Source organism: Coptis chinensis, chromosome 3 (assembly GCF_015680905.1).
Source record: "Coptis chinensis isolate HL-2020 chromosome 3, ASM1568090v1, whole genome shotgun sequence".
Classification (NCBI taxonomy): domain Eukaryota; kingdom Viridiplantae; phylum Streptophyta; class Magnoliopsida; order Ranunculales; family Ranunculaceae; genus Coptis; species Coptis chinensis.
Genome location: NC_141458.1, coordinates 15,321,570 through 15,343,893, shown reverse-complemented (window position 1 = coordinate 15,343,893; position 22,324 = coordinate 15,321,570). Strand labels below are relative to the sequence as shown.

At 37.0% G+C, this 22,324-nt stretch overlaps 1 protein-coding gene across 1 annotated transcript; it reads left to right on the top strand.

The window, feature by feature from the left end:
• Positions 1-518: 518 nt before the first annotated feature.
• LOC147508164 (callose synthase 5-like) lies at positions 519-21,135 on the top strand. The gene is made up of 44 exons (XM_086600733.1): positions 519-620; positions 840-879; positions 946-1,157; positions 1,290-1,390; positions 2,159-2,280; positions 2,365-2,461; positions 2,602-2,712; positions 2,835-2,963; positions 3,056-3,148; positions 3,789-3,880; positions 4,010-4,136; positions 4,241-4,378; positions 4,500-4,576; positions 4,686-4,758; positions 4,871-4,984; positions 5,442-5,565; positions 6,322-6,656; positions 7,952-8,004; positions 8,126-8,186; positions 8,274-8,355; positions 8,440-8,489; positions 8,613-8,699; positions 10,685-10,807; positions 10,900-10,995; positions 11,094-11,177; positions 11,259-11,419; positions 11,952-12,075; positions 12,174-12,268; positions 12,386-12,500; positions 12,590-12,741; positions 13,617-13,726; positions 13,817-13,942; positions 14,028-14,096; positions 14,195-14,384; positions 14,507-14,618; positions 14,715-14,834; positions 14,913-15,028; positions 15,140-15,223; positions 15,919-16,031; positions 16,141-16,370; positions 17,084-17,881; positions 18,375-18,425; positions 18,530-18,715; positions 20,734-21,135. Exons 3-44 carry the CDS (start codon positions 962-964, stop codon positions 20,962-20,964), a joined length of 5,748 nt encoding a protein of 1,915 aa, XP_086456859.1. The 5' UTR covers positions 519-620; positions 840-879; positions 946-961; the 3' UTR covers positions 20,965-21,135.
• Positions 21,136-22,324: the final 1,189 nt, after the last annotated feature.

Sequence of the window (22,324 nt, the reverse complement as noted above, 5' to 3'; positions counted from 1 at the left end):
GTGAAAAACTGAGATGGAAATTAGACGGAGTCGGAGATAAATCATGATATTTACAAATGTGGAGAATTTATTATAAACTAGTGACAAAAGGGGTAGACAAATTAACCCTAACTACAATCATCGTAATAGCAATTTGATCACTTAGCATCCCACAGACCCAGAATACTATAGATTCAACGTTGATCAAAACATTACAAATCAAAAAAAAATCCACGTGTCTTATGCTTAGCACACAGTAAAGGCCTCGTCCGGTAGCAGCTTATCACGTCTTTCCACCACTTCTCATTCTAACAAACTCGTCGTACGAACAGCTGGGTCCCACTGGTAACCGTCTCAGTAAACACAGACCGTTCAATCTTCCACGTGTCAAAATCACACTACACGATTCTCAAATTATCCGTACCAGACCACGTCACACATTCCGCTTCAAACAAACTTTGGCTCTTTATTACAGAGTATAAATAGTCTTCTTCACTGCTCTCTCCACAACTCATCACTCAAGTACCTTCACCACCTTCTTTCATTTATCATTTTTTTTCTCATTCCTCATTTCTCTCTCTCTCTTTCCTCTTTCACAACAACAACCACGCCTCTCCTCATTTCTCATTTCTTCAGAAAAGGTAAACTTCTCTCTCTCTCTCTCTGTTTTTCTGATTTGAAGACTGATTGAATGTACGTACACTGAACAAAATAACGATCTATGAACTCGTTTTCAATCGTTTTTTAGGGTTTTAATAAACTCGTTTTTATAGATGTAATCGTTTGATGAATCCGGTTTTCTACTTCTTTATTACTTCAACGTTAGTTATTTGTTCTCTCTCTCTCTGTTGAAATTACAGGCGAAGAAGATTTCTGGAAGGAGTACTGTTGTTGAATGAGGTGAGAAACTTTGTTGTGATTTGTTTCGAGTTTTAAGTAATCTTACATTGAACTTTTGTTTATTAGATCGATTGAGCAATAAATGGCGGCGAACGTAGTAGAACAACCAGCAGCTGGTGCTTTAAGTAGACGACAGTCACGTAATGCTGCTGCAACAACAAGTTTCTCTTTAGAAGTGTTTGATAATGAAGTCGTTCCACCGACTCTAGCAACTATTGCTCCAATTCTCCGTGTTGCTAAAGAAATCGAATCCGAACATCCACGTGTCGCCTATCTCTGTAATAATTAACAACTTCTTTATTCATGCATTGATAATGAATTAAGTTTATACATAGTGTACGTAGTAGTTCCAATTAATATATAATAATGCACGGCTCTGAACTTGTTTTATTGGTTGATTTGTTTTTAAGGTCGGTTCTATGCATTTGAGAAATCACATAGACTTGATCCGACTTCAGCTGGTCGTGGTGTTAGACAATTCAAGACTAATCTTCAACAGCGACTGGAAAGGGTGAGAGAGCTTCTTCATTCGCTGCTGTTTTTCATTCCGTCATTATTGGGCCTGAAAATGTTGTTAGAATTCTAGAGCTTTGTTAATTTGTTAATACCTATCTAAAATTGTTAACAAACAGAACCTGAAAGTTAGCCCATGTTTTTTTGACAAATCTATTCATAGTCCACTTGGTCTGGGCTCTGTGAAAGAGAGCCCAAAAGGAAAAAAGAAAAGAAAAAGAGAAACAAAAACAGTGCACGCTAAACTTTAAACTGAGTGAGACACACAGAGAAAACTAGGAAGGAAACTTGTAGTCAATTCTTGAGTTCTTTGTTCATTAGAGCAGCTGATGTTTTCGCCACCTCAGATGAAGTTCATGTTAGCATCAAACCGGTAGCTTCATCTCACTCTTCCTCTCTATTCCAATAAATTTGAAATGTTTATTATGATTTAACTTTTTTTTTTTGTCTAATTCCTTAACTTGTTTTTATAGTTTTAGTAATATACTTACTTGAACTTTCACCTACAACGTCCAAATTCTACTAAAATATTGTAATGTAATTCCTCTGTCACAGATATGGTTAGAATAGTTCTGAAAGTGTGGAGATATGATCCCTATTTTTCTGTAGACTCTAGTTAGGCATAAACAACATTTCCCATGTTTTATAAATTGATCTGTGGATGCTGAAGACGTATTTGAAAGATTATTACCAACATGCCTGCCCCTTTAATTTCTTCACTGAAATTCTCATCAAGACGAAGCTAATGGTGAAAATTGTTTGACAGGACAACGTATCTAGCCTTACTTACCGTGTTGAAAGGACCGATGCACGGGAAATTGCCAGTTTTTATCAGCAATACTATGAGCAGTATGTTAGAGCCCTGGACAAGGGGGAGCAAGGAGACAGGTTTATTTCATTTCATACATAAGGCACATACTTTTTTATTGTCTGAATTTGTTTACTTATCAGCACATTTGAATTTCTCAATAGAGTCCAAATTGGCAAAGCATACCAGAATGCTGGTGTTCTTCTTGAAGTTCTTTGCGCTGTTAATCAGAATGAGAAGGTTGAAGAAGTTGCTCCTGAGGTTAGTGAATCATTGTCGTTCTTCAATCCAAATTATGGTGCCTAAGAGTGGAAAGTGGTAAATGTGGAAGGTTATTGAGCTATGCTGCTTTTTAGATATTTCTAATGATTTGAGCTGTTGGGGGTGTTCTACTGTGACAGATTATTGCAGCTGCGCGAGAAGTCCAAGAAATGAACGAAATCTATACTTCTTATAATATTCTTCCATTGGACGCTGCTGGTGCTTCACAGTCCATTATGCAGCTTGAGGAGGTCTGTGTAATTGACATTCCCTTTGTCAGTCCAACGATTCAATCCATTGTTTTAGTTTGGATACCGCTTGGCAGTTTGGTCACTAACCATGTGAACATTTGTTTTGTATATGCTCTAACCAGATTAAAGCATCTGTGGCTGCTCTAAGGAACACTTGGGGCTTAAGCTGGCCTGCCACATTTCAGCATACCCGACAGAGAACAAGAGACTTAGACCTTTTAGATTGGCTTATGGCCATGTTTGGATTTCAGGTGCGTGTTATTAATGGCATTAACAGAATACCCACATAAAGTATGGTCCCAAGAAGAGTTCGACAAAGTAAATTTCATATATTTGTTTACAGAGAGACAATGTCAGGAATCAAAGGGAAAACTTAATCATACTGCTTGCCAATGCTCATATAAGACTGGTACCCAAGGCCGAGCCTCTCAACAAGGCAAGTTCTCTCTTGATAAATTAGAAATCTGGGTTTGGGCATCCCCGTTAGGAAACTTAATATGATACAGAGATCTAAACATAGAAACTTAATACCTCTAGCATCATCTTCCAAGTGTTTGTCACTTTGTTGCATATGGAGCTGCTAGTAGATGATGCATCTCCACACTTTTTCTCCCTTCTTTAATTTTGTAATGTTGGTCTTAATTTATCAGAGCAGCGCATACTGGGAATTTTATGTATGTGGTTCTCATCTTATCTTTCAGAGGTGCATTGGTTTTGCATCTAAAGTTTGAGATTAGTTAGACAACTTTAGCTGTTTTATGTTAACAAATATTTCAATTAGCCTCATGAGGCAGTGGTGTTTAGCTTTGAATTTCGAGTTGTCGACTGTAAATTACTTATTTCAATAATTTATTTTAAGTTTGTAACTACTCAACTTAACTAGAATTGAAAGTAGTTTTAGGATTTAAATTTCAGTTTTCCTGCACTATATTTGATTGCTTTGTGGGTGAGAAATCACTCTGCCTCCTCTATCAACACTTCGGATTTAGATACCACTGCTATCTTCTACACATTTCGAAAAAACTAGAAAATCGTTAACTTTCCTCTGTTACCCTTACAAGAATTTTATCATGCAGCTTGATGAGCGAGCTGTCAACACAGTTATGAACAAGCTTTTTAAAAACTACAAGACATGGTACAAGTTCTTGGGCCGGAAGCATAGTTTACGGTGAGCTGTAGTAGAATCTTTGTGGAACTTTGTTAACATTATCATATAACTGCTTGAGACAGCTAACCCTCAGCGTCTTAGCTATATAAAGAAGCTGCACTTTCAAATGTATATATTCTATACTTTCAGGCTTCCTCAAGGACAACAAGAACTGAAGCAGAGAAAGATATTGTATATGGGCCTTTATCTTCTTATATGGGGTGAAGCAGCGAATGTCCGTTTTATGCCAGAATGCCTATGCTATATCTTCCACAACGTGAGTATTATGTTTATTCATGTGGGGTTTTAGTGTTCATTAGTGTGTTTATACTTCCATCGCTCCTCTATAAATATTAAATTGATACTCCAGTACTTTTGCAGATGGCATATGAACTTCATGGTCTATTAGCTGGGAATGTCAGTATTGTGACAGGAGAAAACATCAAACCATCGTATGGTGGAGAAGATGAGGCTTTTCTGAGGAAGGTTATAACACCGATATATCGTGTAATCGAGAAGGTATAATTTAGCATATGCTTGTCATCATATGCTAACCATTTAAGAACTTAGACAACTAATGAAGTATCAGTACCATTTAAGAACTTAGACAACTAATGAAGTTCTATTGATGATGTTCCAGGAGTCCAAGAAAAATCAGAATGGCAGAGCTCCTCATTCAGCCTGGTGCAATTACGATGACTTAAATGAGTATTTCTGGTGTGTGAAGAATTTCATTTATCATGGATAAAGAAAAAGTAGAAGATACCTCGAGTTGTGGAGTGTCTCCATTACCTTAGAACTTGAATTATTCTGCATATTGGTTCAGGTCGGCTGATTGCTTCACTTTGGGGTGGCCTATGCGTGGTGATGGTGGTTTCTTCAAGTCCACATGCAATTGGGTACAAGTAGTCTGACTTCTCTGTTCTCGTTATCGAATAGACACTTTACGAACTTTAGTCTTCTTTGTACATTACAGAAAACACTCACCACTTATTGTGATTTTTATGCTAGGGAAATCGTTGTACAAAAAGCACAGGAAAATCAAACTTTGTTGAAACCAGAACTTTCTGGCACATTTTCCGAAGCTTTGACCGTCTGTGGACCTTTTATGTACTGGCACTGCAGGTATTGAGTTAAATTGAAAACTGGTTGTTGTTATTGGAAAAATGAAAAATGAAAATTATTTCCTTTTAGTTGTATAAACTTTCTATAATCTAACAAAAGGTTAATAAAACAAGCTAACCAAGAAAAAATGAGAATGTTACCAAAAAAGGAGTAATGGCGAGTCGAATCCAGACATACTATATACACCAAAGCAACCTTGAGACAATACCCAAATATCATATTATTGTCTGCCGACCTATCAGGACAGAAAATCACACCATGGTCCGAATGATACTTGGAAATCTTTAATGAAATGTGAATACATGAGTTATATTGACATACTGACTCAGTTATATTTTATGAGAAAACATTTCCCTTTACATTGTCTTTCACCTTTTGGGAATCTGAGGATTCTAAGATTAATCATGCTCTCTAGTTTCTAGTACAGACACACTAATTTTCAAATGATATACTGCAGGCTATGGCGATTATTGCATGGAGTGGTACTTCACCATGGGATATACTTCGAAAGGATTGTAAAAAGATCCTATTTTATGCTTCTAGTATTTTCATCACAGCAGCTTTTCTCCGCTTCCTTCAAAGTATGGATACTTGTATTTTTTTTTGTGATGATCTAATTTGCAAGGAAAAAGTCATACTACTTTTCAAAGTGTTTAAGTATGTTATATGTAGTTGTTCCTGTAAAAACCATTTGTTTTTGGATATACTGTATATACTTTCCCCGTTTAATTTACAGCCCAATTAGAGTGGATCCTTCTTAGCAAGGAGCTAAAGATTAGTGACTCGGGTTCAATGTCACAAAAAGAAACTATTGCATCAAAATAGAATCCCTACTACATACAAACTTTAAAACTTTAAAACTTTAAGCCTTTAAGATAGTTGATACCCCTTTACCAATCATACAATTTTTTTGGCATAGCATGCCTCTCCTTGGTCTTCAGCTAAAATAGTCTCTTATACCGCTCATTTAATAGCACCCATACAATTCAACATGGCCGGTGATACTCGATTGAATGAATATGGATTGTGACGTAGAAGGTTTAATATATTTATATGTTATATTGTAATCGACGTGAGAGCGTTCATATACAATTTGGAGGTAAAGATAATTAAGAAAGTAGAGAATTACCAATCCTAACTTACTAGATAAGCTGAGTTTGAGACTATTCTCTCTTACCAACTTACTATGATACCAAAGTACGAATATCCATTGGTAAGAAAGGATAGCCTCCCCCCCCCCCACCCAAACACGCACACATAGGTTTACACTGATTTGTGCTGGTAGATTTGACTGTTATTCATTTCTGATTCGGTTGCTCTCTTTTGTTTTGATGTAGGTATTCTAGACTTCGTTTTGAACTTCCCAGGCTATCACAGGTGGAAGTTCACGGATGTGCTTAGAAACCTTCTCAAGATAGTAGTTAGTCTTGCATGGCTTATTGTACTTCCAGTATGTTACATGCAATCCTTGTCAGCGGTACCTGCCAATATGAAGGACTTGATGACAAGGCTTCCTGAAGTAAATGGCATTCCACCTTTGTATATCACTGCAGTGGCTTTATACTTGCTTCCAAACATACTTGCTACAGTCATGTTTGTTTTTCCAATGTTACGACGGTGGATTGAAAACTCAGATTGGCGTATCATTAGATTGTTATTGTGGTGGTCTCAGGTATCCGTTCCCTTTTCCTTCCCCATCTCCATTAATCCGTGTCTTATCATTCTTCTCAACTGTATTTCATTTACTTTAAATAAATGCTATTTGCATGATTTACTTGATTGGTTGATCCAAGTTGAAGAGATTAATTAAGATTTGAAAAAACTTACAAATACTCTGCTGTCGATTTGTTACATATATAGTGAGTCTCAAGTTCTCTACAAAGGAGTTACTCCAAAGTCCAAACACATATTTCTAAAAGAAAAGGCACTATTAGTGCATCTAGCTTGCTTTAATTTGAGGTCTCAAAAATTTTATATGACCAAGTTTCAGTTAAAAGTATTTAAATAGGAAGTGTGTAATGAGATTTGGTCCTAGTCTGACTGATAAACTAATTTTTATTATTTAGGGGTCGTTTGTTTGTTTTGTCGTTCTCTGATTGCAATCTTATTAAAATAAAACAGATGTGTTTTATGTGTAAACCGTAATGGATTTAAAATTCTGTCTAGAGATTTAATTCAGTGGAGTTCATAATAAGTTATTAACCATGTGATTAGATAAGTGGAATCAACTCCAAAAACAAGCTGATTAGAACCACCAGTTTCTAAGGTTTTCAAGTGTCAACAACTCAAATCTGATCAGGACCACTGTTTTCTTAGGTTTATCAGCTTAATCTATTGATATGGCCTCCAATCAGATTGAGAAAAATCAAAAGGAATGTTTTAGTTTGCCAATATAGAGGTAAGAAAGTATCTTAGATAAGTAATGGAGTAACTGGTGGTCTCAAGCTGCCTTGTAAAAATGTTAATTCCACTCAGACCTCTCGTTCCGATTAAATAACTTTACTACTAAGTACTAACCTGCACACAGAGATTAATGTGTTGATTAGATTTTGGCACAAAGGTTATTAATAAAAACCAGCTGGCAGCTGAAGTTTCACTATCCACAAATCACTGGATCAAATGTCAATAATTCTTACAGCAGGGGTTGACTTGTGAAATTGCTACGATACATGAGTTAACATGCATTTATTTGAGTCCTGGTAGTCGTTTGGACGTATCTGTTTATATGTTTACTTTCCTTTTACAATATCAGCCAGGTTTATTCTTTAAATTACTATATTGGACACATTCTACATCAAGAATTATCTCTCTTGCATAATATCACAATTTCACCATTAGTTCGATGTCTTTATTACTACCGGTTTGGAGTTCTTATTTCCCTAGGTTATTATTATCTTTTCGTTGTTAAAGCCTATTTCAAGATTTTGATGTTTATTAAACTGAATGACTTAATTCACATATTTGTAGCAAAGGATATATGTTGGAAGGGGAATGCATGAAAGTCAGTATGCGCTTATCAAGTAAGTTCAACAAGGAAAGGTGTTCCAAGTTTCTAATTTGTTGATTATCATTGGAGGATATCATTCTTATATGTGGAGATTTTTTAATCAGTTTGCTGAATTGCTCTGCTTTTCCTTTCAGGTATACTCTATTTTGGGTTCTTCTTTTGTGCTCCAAATTGGCATTCAGCTATTACATCCAGGTTAATCTCAGTTTAATGGTTCTTCCTCCTATCATTTAGAAATTGCGTTTGCTGTTTAGTTTCTTCAACCTGCATTTTGTTGACCAGATAAATCCATTGATGAAGCCCACAAAGGATATAATGAACGTACGCCGTATCGAATATGATTGGCATGAATTTTTCCCTAATGGTATTTGTTTTTCTTGACGGTACATAATGTCATTCTGTTTAACTCTTTGTACTGCCATAATGACAATTTGCCTGCTGGATACAGCAAAACACAACATTGGTGCTGTCGTGGCCCTCTGGGTGCCAGTAATCTTGGTAGTTTTACTATTTCATTTATTTTTTAATTAAACCTTCGTTTAGAATAATTAGTTTTTGCGAACATAGTGAACTTCAAGCTGTTAATCATGTATATGACATTAAGTCATTGGCTTCATGCAGGTTTATTTTATGGACACTCAGATCTGGTATTCTGTTTTCTCAACCTTGTATGGTGGTTTTTTGGGAGCTTTTGATCGGCTTGGAGAGGTAATGAATCTCAGTAAATATATAGTATTTATGCATTTGGATTGTTGTTGCGCTCCTGCATTAGTAATTTTTGGTAATAGCATCTTATATCATCGTAGTCTTTTGGATTGAAATCGGTAGATGAATATATATACGTGGTAGTTGGAGTAGAACTAATCAATTAAGATTATTTCTTGAAGTATTATTTCAAGAACTAGTCAAATATAGGTCTAAATATCATCAATGATAGGAAAGGTACCATTAAGGAGTGGTCGAAGTTATGATATGACTTTTGTAATTTCTTCAATTCAATATTGTCATGGTATAGTTTCTTCATCATTATCCATCCCGTCTTTTAACATAATAACAGACCCTTTACATTTTGTTTTTATTATTGTCATGCACCTCAATGCTTCAGAGATTCTTTATTACTGACCAGCCTTTCATCAGCTTTGTTTGCAAGGGAGGCCTGTAAGAAAATTTTGATGGCAAACCTAGTGCATAATTTCTCAATAAAATCAGGTAAAAAGTAGATTTCTGACCGTGGGTGGATCCATTGATAAGTGAGACTTGAGAGCCACTTCCCCATTGATAAGTGAGACTTAAGATCCACTTCCCCATTGATAAGTGAGACTTGAGATCCACTCCCTTCGGGGAGAGTGTTTCTAGTTTTGGTAGGGGTTGAAGAGCGTCTGTGATTGTTGAATATGATAACTATGTAATGCGTCAGGAATTTATTTTTTTTCTGAAAGACTTCCTGATTTCATTTTGTTGCAACAGTTGCAGTGAACATGTGAACATTTCACAAGTGTTTAGTTTTTGTGATTATTCACTTTGGATAACATGTACAAACTTCTGTTGGTAAGGCGTGTTTGTTACATGCACAGAAATGAAAATGTGATTGGTTCCACAAATGCCAGATTATCTCGTTCTTTGTCTTATAGAAGATTCACACTTATGATTTGTGAGGATTTCAGGAAAATATGGAGAATCTTAATTAGGAACTTTTATTCTTATTGAATCGTTGCTTACAGTTTTATCCTTTTACTTAATCCATCCTATGAAATTCAACTTCTGACGTCAATAGGAACCTGTGAGAGCCTGTGGTACTCTTGTTTATGTGGATTATGGTGCATTAGTTGTTGACTTGTAGTTGAGATTTTTAACCCCACATTGGGTATCTTAAGCCTTTCAAATAAAAAAATCCCAGGGCCTCTCTACTCATCACCAATTGGTTTTGAGTCGGATTCCCAAATTAAATAGTTGTCTCATCTGCTTAAGTTCAGTAAAATTGTATTGTTGTTAATGGATAAAAAGTTTGGAGAGAAAATAGTGAAAAAGAGGACAGGCCTTATGAGTTTCGGCCTTGTGTCACTCCAGTATATATTTGAAAATATGAGTTCACAAATCACAAGTAATAAAAACTTCCTAAAAAAATTCGGAGAAAAAATTCGGGGCCTTATAATACTCCCCTTGTGAGATGTCCCTTAGAACTCTAACAAGTTTTTTAAGTAAATTGATAATTTTTTTTAGGCCTAGGCCTTGTGCAGAAAAGAGGTGTAAAAGAAAAGAGAAAAAAGAAAAGAACAGAGAAAAAAGCTTTCTTTGTGATTATACAAACCTTTTCTCTCATTTTAGTTTATATATCTTGTTCGGTGAATCCAGGCATATGTGAATATCATTAATCCGGTTACAGTCGTTTGGTATTTCTACTATTTCTGCTTGTCTGGATATTTTTGGATGGATGTCCTAAGAACTATGTTGACGAAGAAAAAATTGGGAGACCAACTCTTTACTAAAAGTGCTGTAAATCGTTAGTATATCTCTATCATCTATGGAGCACCTATTTTGCACAATTTGTTCCATAGTAATGATCTATGTGTTGCTTTATGGTAATATTGTTATTTCAGAATTACTAGTTAAAGAAAAGTTTAGATTATTGACATGCCATCATCCGCATGAAAAGTGAATAACTGTGTTTTGTTGTTTCATTTCTGTTCTTATAGATACGGACTCTTGGCATGCTAAGATCACGATTCCAATCTTTACCCGCAGCCTTCAGTGCAAACTTAGTGCCTTCTGATAATACCAGGAAGAGAGGATTTTCTTTCTCGAAGCGTTTTGCAGAGGTTGCATCTCATATTTTGGTCTTTGATATTTAATTGGACAATTCTGACATTATTACCTCATACCTACTTTTTGGATTTGGCTCCTAAAACAGGTTTCAGTAAGCAGGAGAACTGAAGCTGCAAAGTTTGCTCAGCTGTGGAATGAAGTGATTTGCAGTTTCCGCGAAGAGGACCTCATAAGCGATAGGAAAGACCTTTATTCAAGTCACTGATTTTCGGTTTGGCTTATTTTGCTCTCTGTTTCATATCTAACTTGAATTTGATGGGGTTATTGTTTTAATACAGGGAAATGGATCTATTACTGGTTCCTTATTCATCAGATCCTAGCCTGAGAATTATACAATGGCCTCCTTTTTTGCTTGCTAGCAAGGTCATTTGAGCAGATCCAGTTTTTTTGTAGATATTGTCAAGTACCAGAGTTTACTTTGTGATCAATGATTTGTCTGTGCAGATCCCAGTAGCATTAAATATGGCAGCACAATTTCGATCTAGAGACTCTGATCTCTGGAAGCGTATATGTGCCGATGAATATATGAAATGTGCTGTGATTGAATGCTACGAGTCATTTAAGCTTGTCCTGAATGCATTGGTTGTTGGAGAGAACGAGAAAAGGTTGTCTTTCACTCACTTGCTCTTTACTTTTTATATTTCATTTTCATTTCAGTGGAATTTGGCTTATAAGTGTTCAAGTTATGATTTTTTTTCGCATTATTTTAGATGTTTGAGCTTGAGAATTATGTTTTGTATCTTCCTTTAATATAATTACCACGCGATTTTAACATGATTGCTTGCACTGTGTTTTTGTCTTTTAGAGTTACAACCTAAGGCTAGTAAAGCTGCACATTGTTTTCTGCCTATTACTATTACTATTAATATCTCTTTATTCATCAAAAGGAAACTGCAAGGCAAAGGGTGTTTGTCAGGACTCATGATCCTAGCAGTTCATGAAAAGTGATAACATATATTGGGGTTGGGGGGGGGGGCGTGGTTGCAATAAGAAATAACTAGGTGAATTGAATGCATACATGTCTTTAAGAAGACTCAGAAACATAGACAAAAGGTGGACAAAATTTGTAGGATCTCTTGAATTCTCACATTTGTGAATCTGTTCTTGATTGACCACTAACCATACTTCTCTTTACAGGATTATTGGACTTATAATAAAAGAAATTGAAAGTAACATCTTGAAGAATACTTTTCTTGCAAATTTCAGAACGAATCCTCTTCCCATCCTTTGCAAGAAGTTTGTTGAACTTGTGGGGATTTTGGTGGGTCATTATTGAATTGTGCTCTTATTTTCTAGAATCATTACACATGTGTATGTCTGCTTAAAGCCATCCCATTTGATTGCCCTTGCTTGTTGCAGAAAGATGGCGTTTCATCTGACCGAGATACTGTAGTACTATTGCTGCAGGACATGCTTGAAGTAGTTACTCGCGATATGATGGTGAATGAGATTCGGTCGGTGAATTGTTCTAAATATTTTTAACGTGCAAATTGTTAAAACATTTTAGGAGGAAAGCCTAACATGTTTCACCAATTAATTATTGTTTTTTTTTCTCCACTGTTATTCTTCAGAGAATTGGTAGAACTTGGCCACGGTAACAAGGATAGAAAACAACTTTTTGCGGATACCGATCCAAAACCTGCTATAGTCTTCCCTCCTTTAGTTACAGCTCAATGGGAAGAACAGGTGCACCATTTCTCTTAATATATCCATTGGACCGAAAGAGAACATTGATTGCACCTAACAATTTACATTGCCTCCTGTACATTTTTCAGATAAGTCGTCTTTATCTTCTTTTGACTGTAAAAGAATCTGCAATTGATGTGCCGACAAACCTTGAGGCACGTAGAAGAATTGCGTTTTTTACAAACTCGTTGTTCATGGAAATGCCAGGCGCTCCCCGAGTCCGTAACATGCTCTCCTTCAGGTTCAATTCCATGTTTTATTGGTATTGGCAGAAGTTCTTTTTGTTCATTATAAAAGTGATTCTTGTGAATATACACATGTGCCCAGTATACTGCGCAACATTTTTCATAGATTGATTATTTCTGTTGGATTATTAGTTTGTTACCATGATTATGGTGGCTTGTGCTTTATTTGTTGCAGAGTCCATGATCAGTCAGAGGAGTCTGTAGTTCGGGGGGTACAAAATGAGATTTGAGGGGAATCACATAATTCATTTGGATATTTGATTAATCTCTTGATGCAGGAGAGTCAAGCTGAATAAGTGACAATGATATATTCTATGTATTTATATAGACAACACTTGGTTTTAGCAAAAATTCAAAACTTATTGTTGCAACATTCAAGCATTGTTTTTTCAAATATTTGAGGGTGTATACAGCTGATGTAACATGGTTACATGGGTAGGAAAATTCTACATAAACCTGTTCTCGTTTTTGTTCATGATGTATTACGTAATAGGATAATAGCTACTGCTACATGAAGAGAATGCTATTGGTCTTTGTATACTTAGTGTGGGAATTTGTTCAGGTTAACGAGTTTTATACTCATGAAATTATAGTTTTAGTCAAGTGAGCGGAGCAAACGATCTTGGCAGAAGGGGGGGGTGGGTTATGCGGACAAAAACAAAGTTGGTTGGTTTCTGTCTGTCTGTCCTCATCTCTTCTGTTCTTTCTCTTCGTCCCTCTCCCTCTCCCTCTCCACCCACTCTAAATCTCCACTCCTCCCTCTCCCTCTCTGCTCACGCCCCCACTGCTTAGCAGTATACTAGTAGCTGTTCAAATTTTTATTGCACTGGAGGTTGTCACTCTTGTTAATTGTTTTACTCGTCATTGGCAGTGTTATGACTCCTTACTACAGTGAGGAGACGGTCTACTCTAAAAGCGACTTGGAGCAGGAGAATGAAGACGGTGTATCAATCGTATTTTACCTGCAAAAGATCTTCCCAGGTTTTGCACATAAAGATTCCCTATTTACTTTCGATTTCATTTTTTGTTGATTCTATCAAATTGATGTGGTTAACGATATATCTTTGATAGACGAATGGACCAACTTCATGGAGAGGATCAACTGCAAAAAAACGAGTGAGGTTTGGGAAAATGAGGAGAACATCTTGCATCTTCGTCATTGGGTGTCTCTAAGAGGTCAAACTCTGTGCAGAACAGGTAACTGCAAGAAGATTCTTCTTTCTTTTATAATCTTTTTTTCGTATTACTATTTCTGTTCTGATAAAATCTGTTGGTTTTGCAGTCAGAGGAATGATGTACTACAGGAGGGCATTGAAGCTTCAAGCTTTCCTTGACATGGCTGACGAAAGAGGTAAAGTGGTAAAGACAAGAGAGATGAATATGTATGAGATAGTTACGTTCTTGCATTGGTGTATAATTTTCTAACTACTCTTATCATAAGCACCACAGAAATTCTACAAGGTTACAAGGCAGTCACCGTTCCAACAGAAGAAGAGCGAAAAAGCCAGAGATCTCTTTGTGCCCAATTAGAGGCTGTAGCTGACTTAAAATTCACATATGTTGCTACCTGTCAGAACTATGGCAACCAGAAGCAATGTGGAGACCGCCGTGCAACGGATATTCTAAACTTGATGGTCAAGTACGTTAACTTTTCCTTATAATCATTGAGAATTGTGTGGATTAATATATATAGTAAAGTAAGTTTATTGTTGACATCGTGTTCAATTCAGTCATAATCTAAGTTCTTGACTTTGCATGCAGTAATCCATCTCTTCGAGTAGCATACATTGATGAAGTTGAAGAAAGCGAAGGTGGCAGTGTGCAGAAGGTCTACTCTTCTGTACTGGTCAAAGCTGTTAATAATCTTGACCAGGTAATCATATCATTGAAGATTTCAAAGCAAATGAAATGTCATGAGTGACTGTCTTCTGGATATGTCAACTGATGTATACCTTTCTGTTCTAAATAGGAAATCTATCGTATAAAATTGCCGGGTCCTGCTAAGATAGGGGAAGGAAAACCTGAAAACCAGAACCATGCAATAATTTTTACTCGAGGGGAAGCTCTTCAGACCATTGATATGAACCAGGTAATCCCTATGTGCTTGGAACTTACCTTCATTAGCAATGAGTTGTTTAACTAATCTAATACTACTGAATTATGGTAGGACAATTACCTGGAAGAAGCTTTTAAAATGCGTAATCTTCTGGAAGAATTCAATGAGTATCATGGAGTGCGCCCACCTTCGATTCTCGGCGTACGTGAACATATCTTCACTGGAAGGTGAGTGCTGTGAAGATGATCCAAGCTTTTTGAGCTATGAGCTCATTCGGAAAGCTCGTACTGGTTCTTTATTCGGATTTAGTTTTAACGTTTCATTGCATATTGTTGCAGTGTGTCTTCTTTGGCTTGGTTTATGTCAAACCAGGAAACAAGTTTTGTCACTATTGGTCAAAGAGTTCTTGCAAATCCTTTGAAGTAAGTTTCTTATTTCATTTATTGTGTAGCAATAGTTTTGGAAGTATGAGATTTACTTCTCATTGTTACTGCATGCATATGTAACAAGGAGACTTTATTTTGAAGAATTTTGTTTTGGGCACCATGTCACATGTCGCACTCAATGTGTCAAAACGTGTCAAAACACAAGGATGCACTTTAGTGGGTTGTACAAGGTTTGCGGGAATTTGTGTGTTTGGCACTTCATACCCATGTCAAACACCCCTTCAATTTTTCTTTGTTACGGAGACGGTGAGTGATAACATCTTAATAGCCACCATGTTAAACCTGATGATTACATCTTCAATTTGTCTTTGTTACAACAGACATGTGTCCCACCTCCCACCTCCCACCTCCCAGGTGATCATAATTTGGAATATCCTTTTATTCGTATCCAATTCTTGGGAGAACTCAAGAAGAGCCTGCTTATGGGCCTTCTGATAGATCTGCAAGTTATAAATATCATTACGTCCGAACCCAAGATGCCAATCAGCATGTGATCTGGAAGACAAATTGTGTTAATTCATCATTAAGCACAGGATTGAGTTTGATTTTTTTTTAATATATTTTCACTGCAACTTTTAGTTTATCATAAGATGCAAACCTACAGAAAGATTTTTAAGATAAACAAAGAATAAATGGAATATTCATCTGATTACTTTATTGGTTGGTTTCAGGGTTCGATTCCATTATGGCCATCCAGATGTGTTCGATAGAATTTTCCACCTAACCCGGGGTGGTATCAGCAAGGCTTCTCGGGGTATTAATTTGAGTGAAGACATATTTGCTGGTAAGATTCTCACTTTACCGTCTTCTTTTTCCTCTGTCTATTTCCCCTTTACTTCAGTGTACCAGATTTAGATTTCTTACAATGTACGTTATCTATCTTCCATGGCCAGGGTTCAATTCGACCTTAAGACGTGGAAATGTCACCCATCATGAGTACATTCAGGTTGGGAAAGGACGTGATGTTGGGTTCAACCAAATTGCTCTATTTGAAGCAAAAGTGGCTTGTGGTAATGGAGAGCAGGTTCTCAGCAGGGACATCTATAGGCTCGGCCACCGATTCGACTTGTTTCGCATGCTGTCATGCTATTATACAACAGTTGGATTTTATGTCAGCTCAATGGTAAAAATATTTATTACATTCAACTAATCACCTCATTAACATGCTAGATTAGAGTACAATAAGTAACTTGATTACTTTCAGGACCTGAAGTCAGCAATATCAGTTATGCTCACCTTTACTCATCCTTCCTTATGAGCACTTAAAACTAAGAAGTACAGCTGGTGATAAGTTCAAGTTTAAGTTAGGGCATTACATTGAAAGTTATTTGACATGACTTCTTAAAACTGTGTCAGACACATTTTGGAACTTTTTGGTTCTGCAGAATCGGTCAAAGGATTTTATTCTTGCAAAACCTAGAATGTCACTTTCAGTTGAATTATTTACAAATGTATGTGGAGAAATGTTTTTTGTCTTTTGCGTTATGCTTTATTAAACTACAATTTGATCTTGACTCCAGGCTTTTCACATATGACTTATGAGCAACTTATTGGGTGAGGAATATCGATATTAGTGAGAAGTTGATGCTGAAACATATCTAATATATTCTCAAACAAGTTTAATAATGGAGCTACGGTCACTCACAGATTCCATGCAATATTAAATGATTTGGTCTCATCCATATTTTTTAGAAATTTTTGTTAAATTACCTAAGACGCTGTTGGAAATTAAGATTTAAGATCCGTCATCTAGTACGTGACTTTTATATTCTTGAGATTCGGTAAGTACCACTATGAATCTATCTTAAAGCTTTGCTCTTGGTTTTTATAATGCAGATGGTCGTAATAATAGTTTATGTTTTCTTGTATGGAAAACTTTACTTGTCATTAAGTGGATTGGAAAAGTCAATCATGAAATTCGCACGGTCCAAGGGAGATAATCCTCTGCAGGCAGCCATGGCATCACAGTCCCTTGTTCAGATAGGACTGTTGATGGCCTTGCCCATGGTCATGGAGATCGGACTGGAAAGAGGGTTCAGAACTGCATTTGGTGACATAGTTATTATGCAGCTTCAGTTGGCCGCTGTCTTCTTCACTTTTTCTCTCGGGACGAAGATCCACTATTTTGGACGTACAATCTTGCACGGCGGTGCCAAGTACAGAGCTACTGGTCGTGGTTTTGTAGTTCGCCATGAGAAATTCGCAGAGAATTATAGGATGTTTTCAAGGAGCCATTTCGTGAAAGGACTGGAATTAATGATATTGCTCATTGTTTATCAGATATATGGAGCTGCAGCTACTAGCACTTCAGCGTATTTGCTTCTCACGTTCTCGATGTGGTTCTTGGTGCTTTCTTGGTTGTTCGCCCCTTTTTTTTTCAACCCTTCTGCCTTTGAGTGGCAAAAGATAGTGGAAGACTGGGAGGACTGGTCAAAATGGATAAGTAGCCACGGTGGTATTGGTGTGCCGGCACAAAAGAGCTGGGAATCCTGGTGGAAAGAAGAACAGGAACACCTGCAGTACACTGGTCTTTCAGGAAGGTTTTGGGAGGTTGTTCTTTCCCTACGTTTCTTTACCTATCAATATGGAATCGTCTATCATCTACATGTCGCCAATAAGAACAAGAGCATCATGGTGAGTGTTTTGTCATCTTAATAAGTTCTTGCTTCTCTGTTGCATTTATGGTTCAAAATATATTTTCCCTGGTGCTAAGCAATTTGAGTATTAGAAATTACATAAGAAAAGGCAGCCTGTGTACCGATATTTGTCAGTCCACTCTCTTGCCACATAATACAAATGCTGAACCTGTGTATCGAACATTCCCCCACAAAAAAATGTGGATCTGTTTTCACCCCAAAGGATCATCCTGAATTTATTTTTATTTTTGTTTAAAACAAGAACAAATGTTGATTTTCTAGCACAATGGTTATTTACTCTTGCAAAAAAAATGAAGAGGTGTATCAAGTGGCCAGGCCTGGAGCCAGCTGCTTCTTTCATATATGAGTGACAGAGAAGTCAGCAAATGTTTTTCTTTTCTCTCCATAGAACAAAATGGGAATGTGTTGTCACTGACTTTATAGGTTCAACTTCTGTATTAATACTTCACTGTAATTTGATTTTATATCAGGTCTATGGTCTTTCATGGTTCGTCATTCTGGCGGTTATGATAATCTTGAAGGTAATTTTTCTATTTTACATGTCAAGGATGAAGCAGACTCATTGGTTTTTACAATAGCTTCCTGCATGTGCTTGCCACTTGAGATCTTTTATCTCCTGCTGCAGATTGTGTCCATGGGCAGGAGGAAGTTTAGTGCAGATTTTCAACTGATGTTCAGATTGCTAAAGCTGTTCCTCTTTGTTGGATTTATTATAATCCTTGGCATTCTATTTGCATTCCTTCACCTCACAGTTGGGGACATATTTGTCAGCCTTCTGGCCTTCATGCCAACTGGATGGGCATTGTTGCAGGTACAATTTATATCTTGAACTCTAATTTGTTTCTACTGAAAAATGTAGCTGGTTTTATAAGTAGTTGAATTGGAAATATATACACCTTCATCAGGATAGACAAACTACTGATTTCACAAGGAAGCCATGACTGAATGTTTCAGTAATTAGACGATCCTTCTTTAGAGTCAATCCCGTCCATTAAGATTCTGAAAACTCTCATTCTTCTTTTTTCCTACATAATGATACGTTGTGAGCGTCTTAACCTAACGCCCTGGGCAGTTAAACCATTGAGTACTCGCCGAGTAATCGTTGAGTACTCGCTACTTAGCTGACCTGTCTAACCCCCGATTATGATTGGGCTCAAAAACTCCCCGAGTACTCGGCTGATTAGCCCGATTAGCTGATTAATACGTGCCGATTAGCCAAGTAATTGTGTTCACTATTTCACTGTTAAACATCGAACTCGACATTTCGCCGATTCGATCAACCCTCGACTTTTTAAAGTTCTACACTTTAATCATGTATTTGTAAAGAAATATAGTGTTCTGAAAAATTGCCTGATTAATCCCCAACCAACTAGACCTTGTCGCTACTCGCTCTTCGACCGAGTAACGATTTAACTGCACAGGTAATGCCAGTGTCCTTATAAATTTGCTGGTGGTAATGCCAGTGGAACAGGCCCACCTATGCTAATTACTATATGAAATCCCACGCCTATTAGTAAAGCTTAAAACTCTACACAAGTTTGTAAAACACCAAACCTCTCATCAACCAGCAGCAGCTGATGCCATTTTAGGCAATGAGGTGAGCTGTGGTGTTTTGTTGGCCGGGATAGAGTTAGAAATTTACACCCTGGATTAGACAATCTAGACATATCTAATTATCAGTGTCACATGATTTGGAATATTGGTAAAAGTCTGGTTGGTTTGGTAAGAGATATTTGCTAGATTTAATTGATACTGTGATGGATGAGAACCACTAAGTTTAAAGGAGTGAACCACTAATTATTCATACATTCTTAAGCAAATATCAGCAATAACCCCCGATGTTGCTGGTCCTTCCTTATCGAAGACTCCACCTCGTCTGTGCAGCTTCATATTCCACCGTCTTGTGGAACAGATTTTGTGACTCCACCCCGAGTTTGTTTGAAAACACGTAAAAACATTTTTCTACTATTTATTGATTTATTATTTTCAATGATGAAGCTTGTTCTTAGAAAAGTCTAGTTTTTGTAGTGCTATTTTACTCTGTTCTAGAAGTATGCTGGGAAAGTTTTAGAGAGGCAAGTTCATCGTATTAAATATTAAGGCTTCCTGCTACTAAGTGCTGGAAGTGCCTTGTACATACGGCTGCCCTTGTTAAGAGAGGGTTCCAGTACTTAGTGTGATGATCGGAAAACATTGTTCACTTTACTGTTTCTGTAAGGAATGGATTGTTTATGTTGGTAGTGTTCGCATGCTTGGTTTCGTGGTACTTCCCCGTTCTTTGAATTAACTCGCCATCTGGACTTCACTTTTCCTTTGTGATCTTACTTCATCTTGCACTTTCCTCAGATTATTATCCTGCTTGTCCTCGAGTTGTTATAAGTTGAATAAGATGTAATGAGTGATATCAGTGTTCTAGCAGATTTGATGGTGTGGTAACTCGATACTTGTTGATGTTTAGTTGATATTCGAATTTAGAAATGAACCCTTTATTGTGTGGTGGTGGTGCTGGTGGTTGTGGAAATTGGCTTGAGTTTACTAATCTTAACCTATTTGGTTTGTAGTTAAATAATTTGCATCTTTATAAAAAATTACAGTCAGGTAATTGATTTCCAATGCTTGCAGTGAAGCTGGTATTTCATACATTTAGGAAAAACAGATGTAGTAAGCTTAGCTAATCATCTCATCTCATCCATTTTTCAGTTAATATGGGACTTTAAGACTGAGTATGATTGTTCTCTCATCTGAAACTTTTGTACTTTTTCTTGAGTTTATCCAAAATGTCTGTACTCCTTTAACAATCTTAAACTCATTATGCTGCGTGGTATGCAGATTTCCCAAGTATTTAGGACGCCAATGAAGACCCTTGGGTTGTGGGCTTCCGTCAAAGCTCTATCCAGGGGATACGAATATATAATGGGGGTCTTGATCTTCACACCCGTGGCTATTCTGGCGTGGTTCCCATTCGTCTCAGACTTCCAAACCAGACTGCTGTTTAACCAAGCTTTCAGCAGAGGGCTTCAGATCTCTCGTATTCTGTCTGGTGGAAAGAAGCAACGTTAGAAACTAGGAAACTACTGAGGAGCGTACTATGCATGTATTTGTAGTTGTGTCCCCAGGTTGGTCATGTTTCTTGTATAGAAGTGTTGCTGCAAGTCTGTACGTGTTTATATATAGATGTAAGAACTCTTATTTTTTTTATCAGTAGATGTAAGAACTCTGATTTCTGAACCCTGCAAACATCTTAACAACATCGAGCGAAAAAATATCAATTAAATATATCGTCGATCTCAACATCTCGACAAGAATCAACAAGTCACAATTTACTTCTGCAGCCATCACGCACGTTGGTAGTCGCGTGTATCTTGATGTCAACTAGTTATCCGCATTCCTTTGTCCAACTTTTTTTTTTTTTTTTTTTTTTTTTTCTTCGATAAACCACTTCTTTCCATATATTTAAAATCTCATAAGAGTAGTTACAGACTCAAATACCCAGTTTGGAGGAGGTCCAATTCCTGCATATCTTGCTGCCCACTTGGCCAGTTCATGGGCATCTCCATTGGTGTTACGGCTTATCCAAAAGAATTCGGAATTGGACTCATTTTTTTTATTACAAACTTGAAATAAATCTAAAATTTTCTTCACATGTTCATCTACTTGCTAACCTAAGCTTTCCTCATTCCCTGCAAGCACGTCCATCAACTGACGATTATCTCCCAAGACTATAGAGGGCCCTGGCTTTATCTTCTGAATTAGAGCAGTTGTGACTTCTGCTCCATAACATTCTTTTGTATAGGCTGTTTGACAATTGAATTTCATGTATCTTTGCCCCTGTAATTTACCATCCGGACTTACGCATATTGGGCCGCGGCCCCTTATTTCTCACATCTGTTAAAAGCACCATCAAAAGAGATGAGATTCCTATTCTTTGTATAACTCCCTATGGCGCACACTAAAATCTAAGTATTGTTTATGACATGGCGAAGATCCCGCCATTAGGGGATGGATTGTTCTCTGCGCAGTATAGGCTTTTGTGATTCTCTTATTTTTTGATTCACAATTGTGTAGAGCTCACGAAATCGCTCCTCTTTCTTTCAAACTTGAGTTTGTTTCTTGCTTTCAGATTTCATGCATCATACATAAACCATAGATCTTGGAAGCCTGTAGATCCTTGTCTCTCTCGACTAATGAAATCATCAAGCCAACATCGATATCCTTTTCTTCTTTTGCATCTGCCCTCAAACTTATGTTTGATCCATACCATAGTGTTCTACTCCACTCACAACCAAAGAAAAGGTGATAATCAGTTTCAACGTGCCTTTCACAGAAAACACAAGTTACATCACCCTTAAACTTCTTCCGCATCAAAACCTCTCCAGTGGGTAGACCTCCCATGTAAGCTTTCCATGTAAAGAGTTGAGTG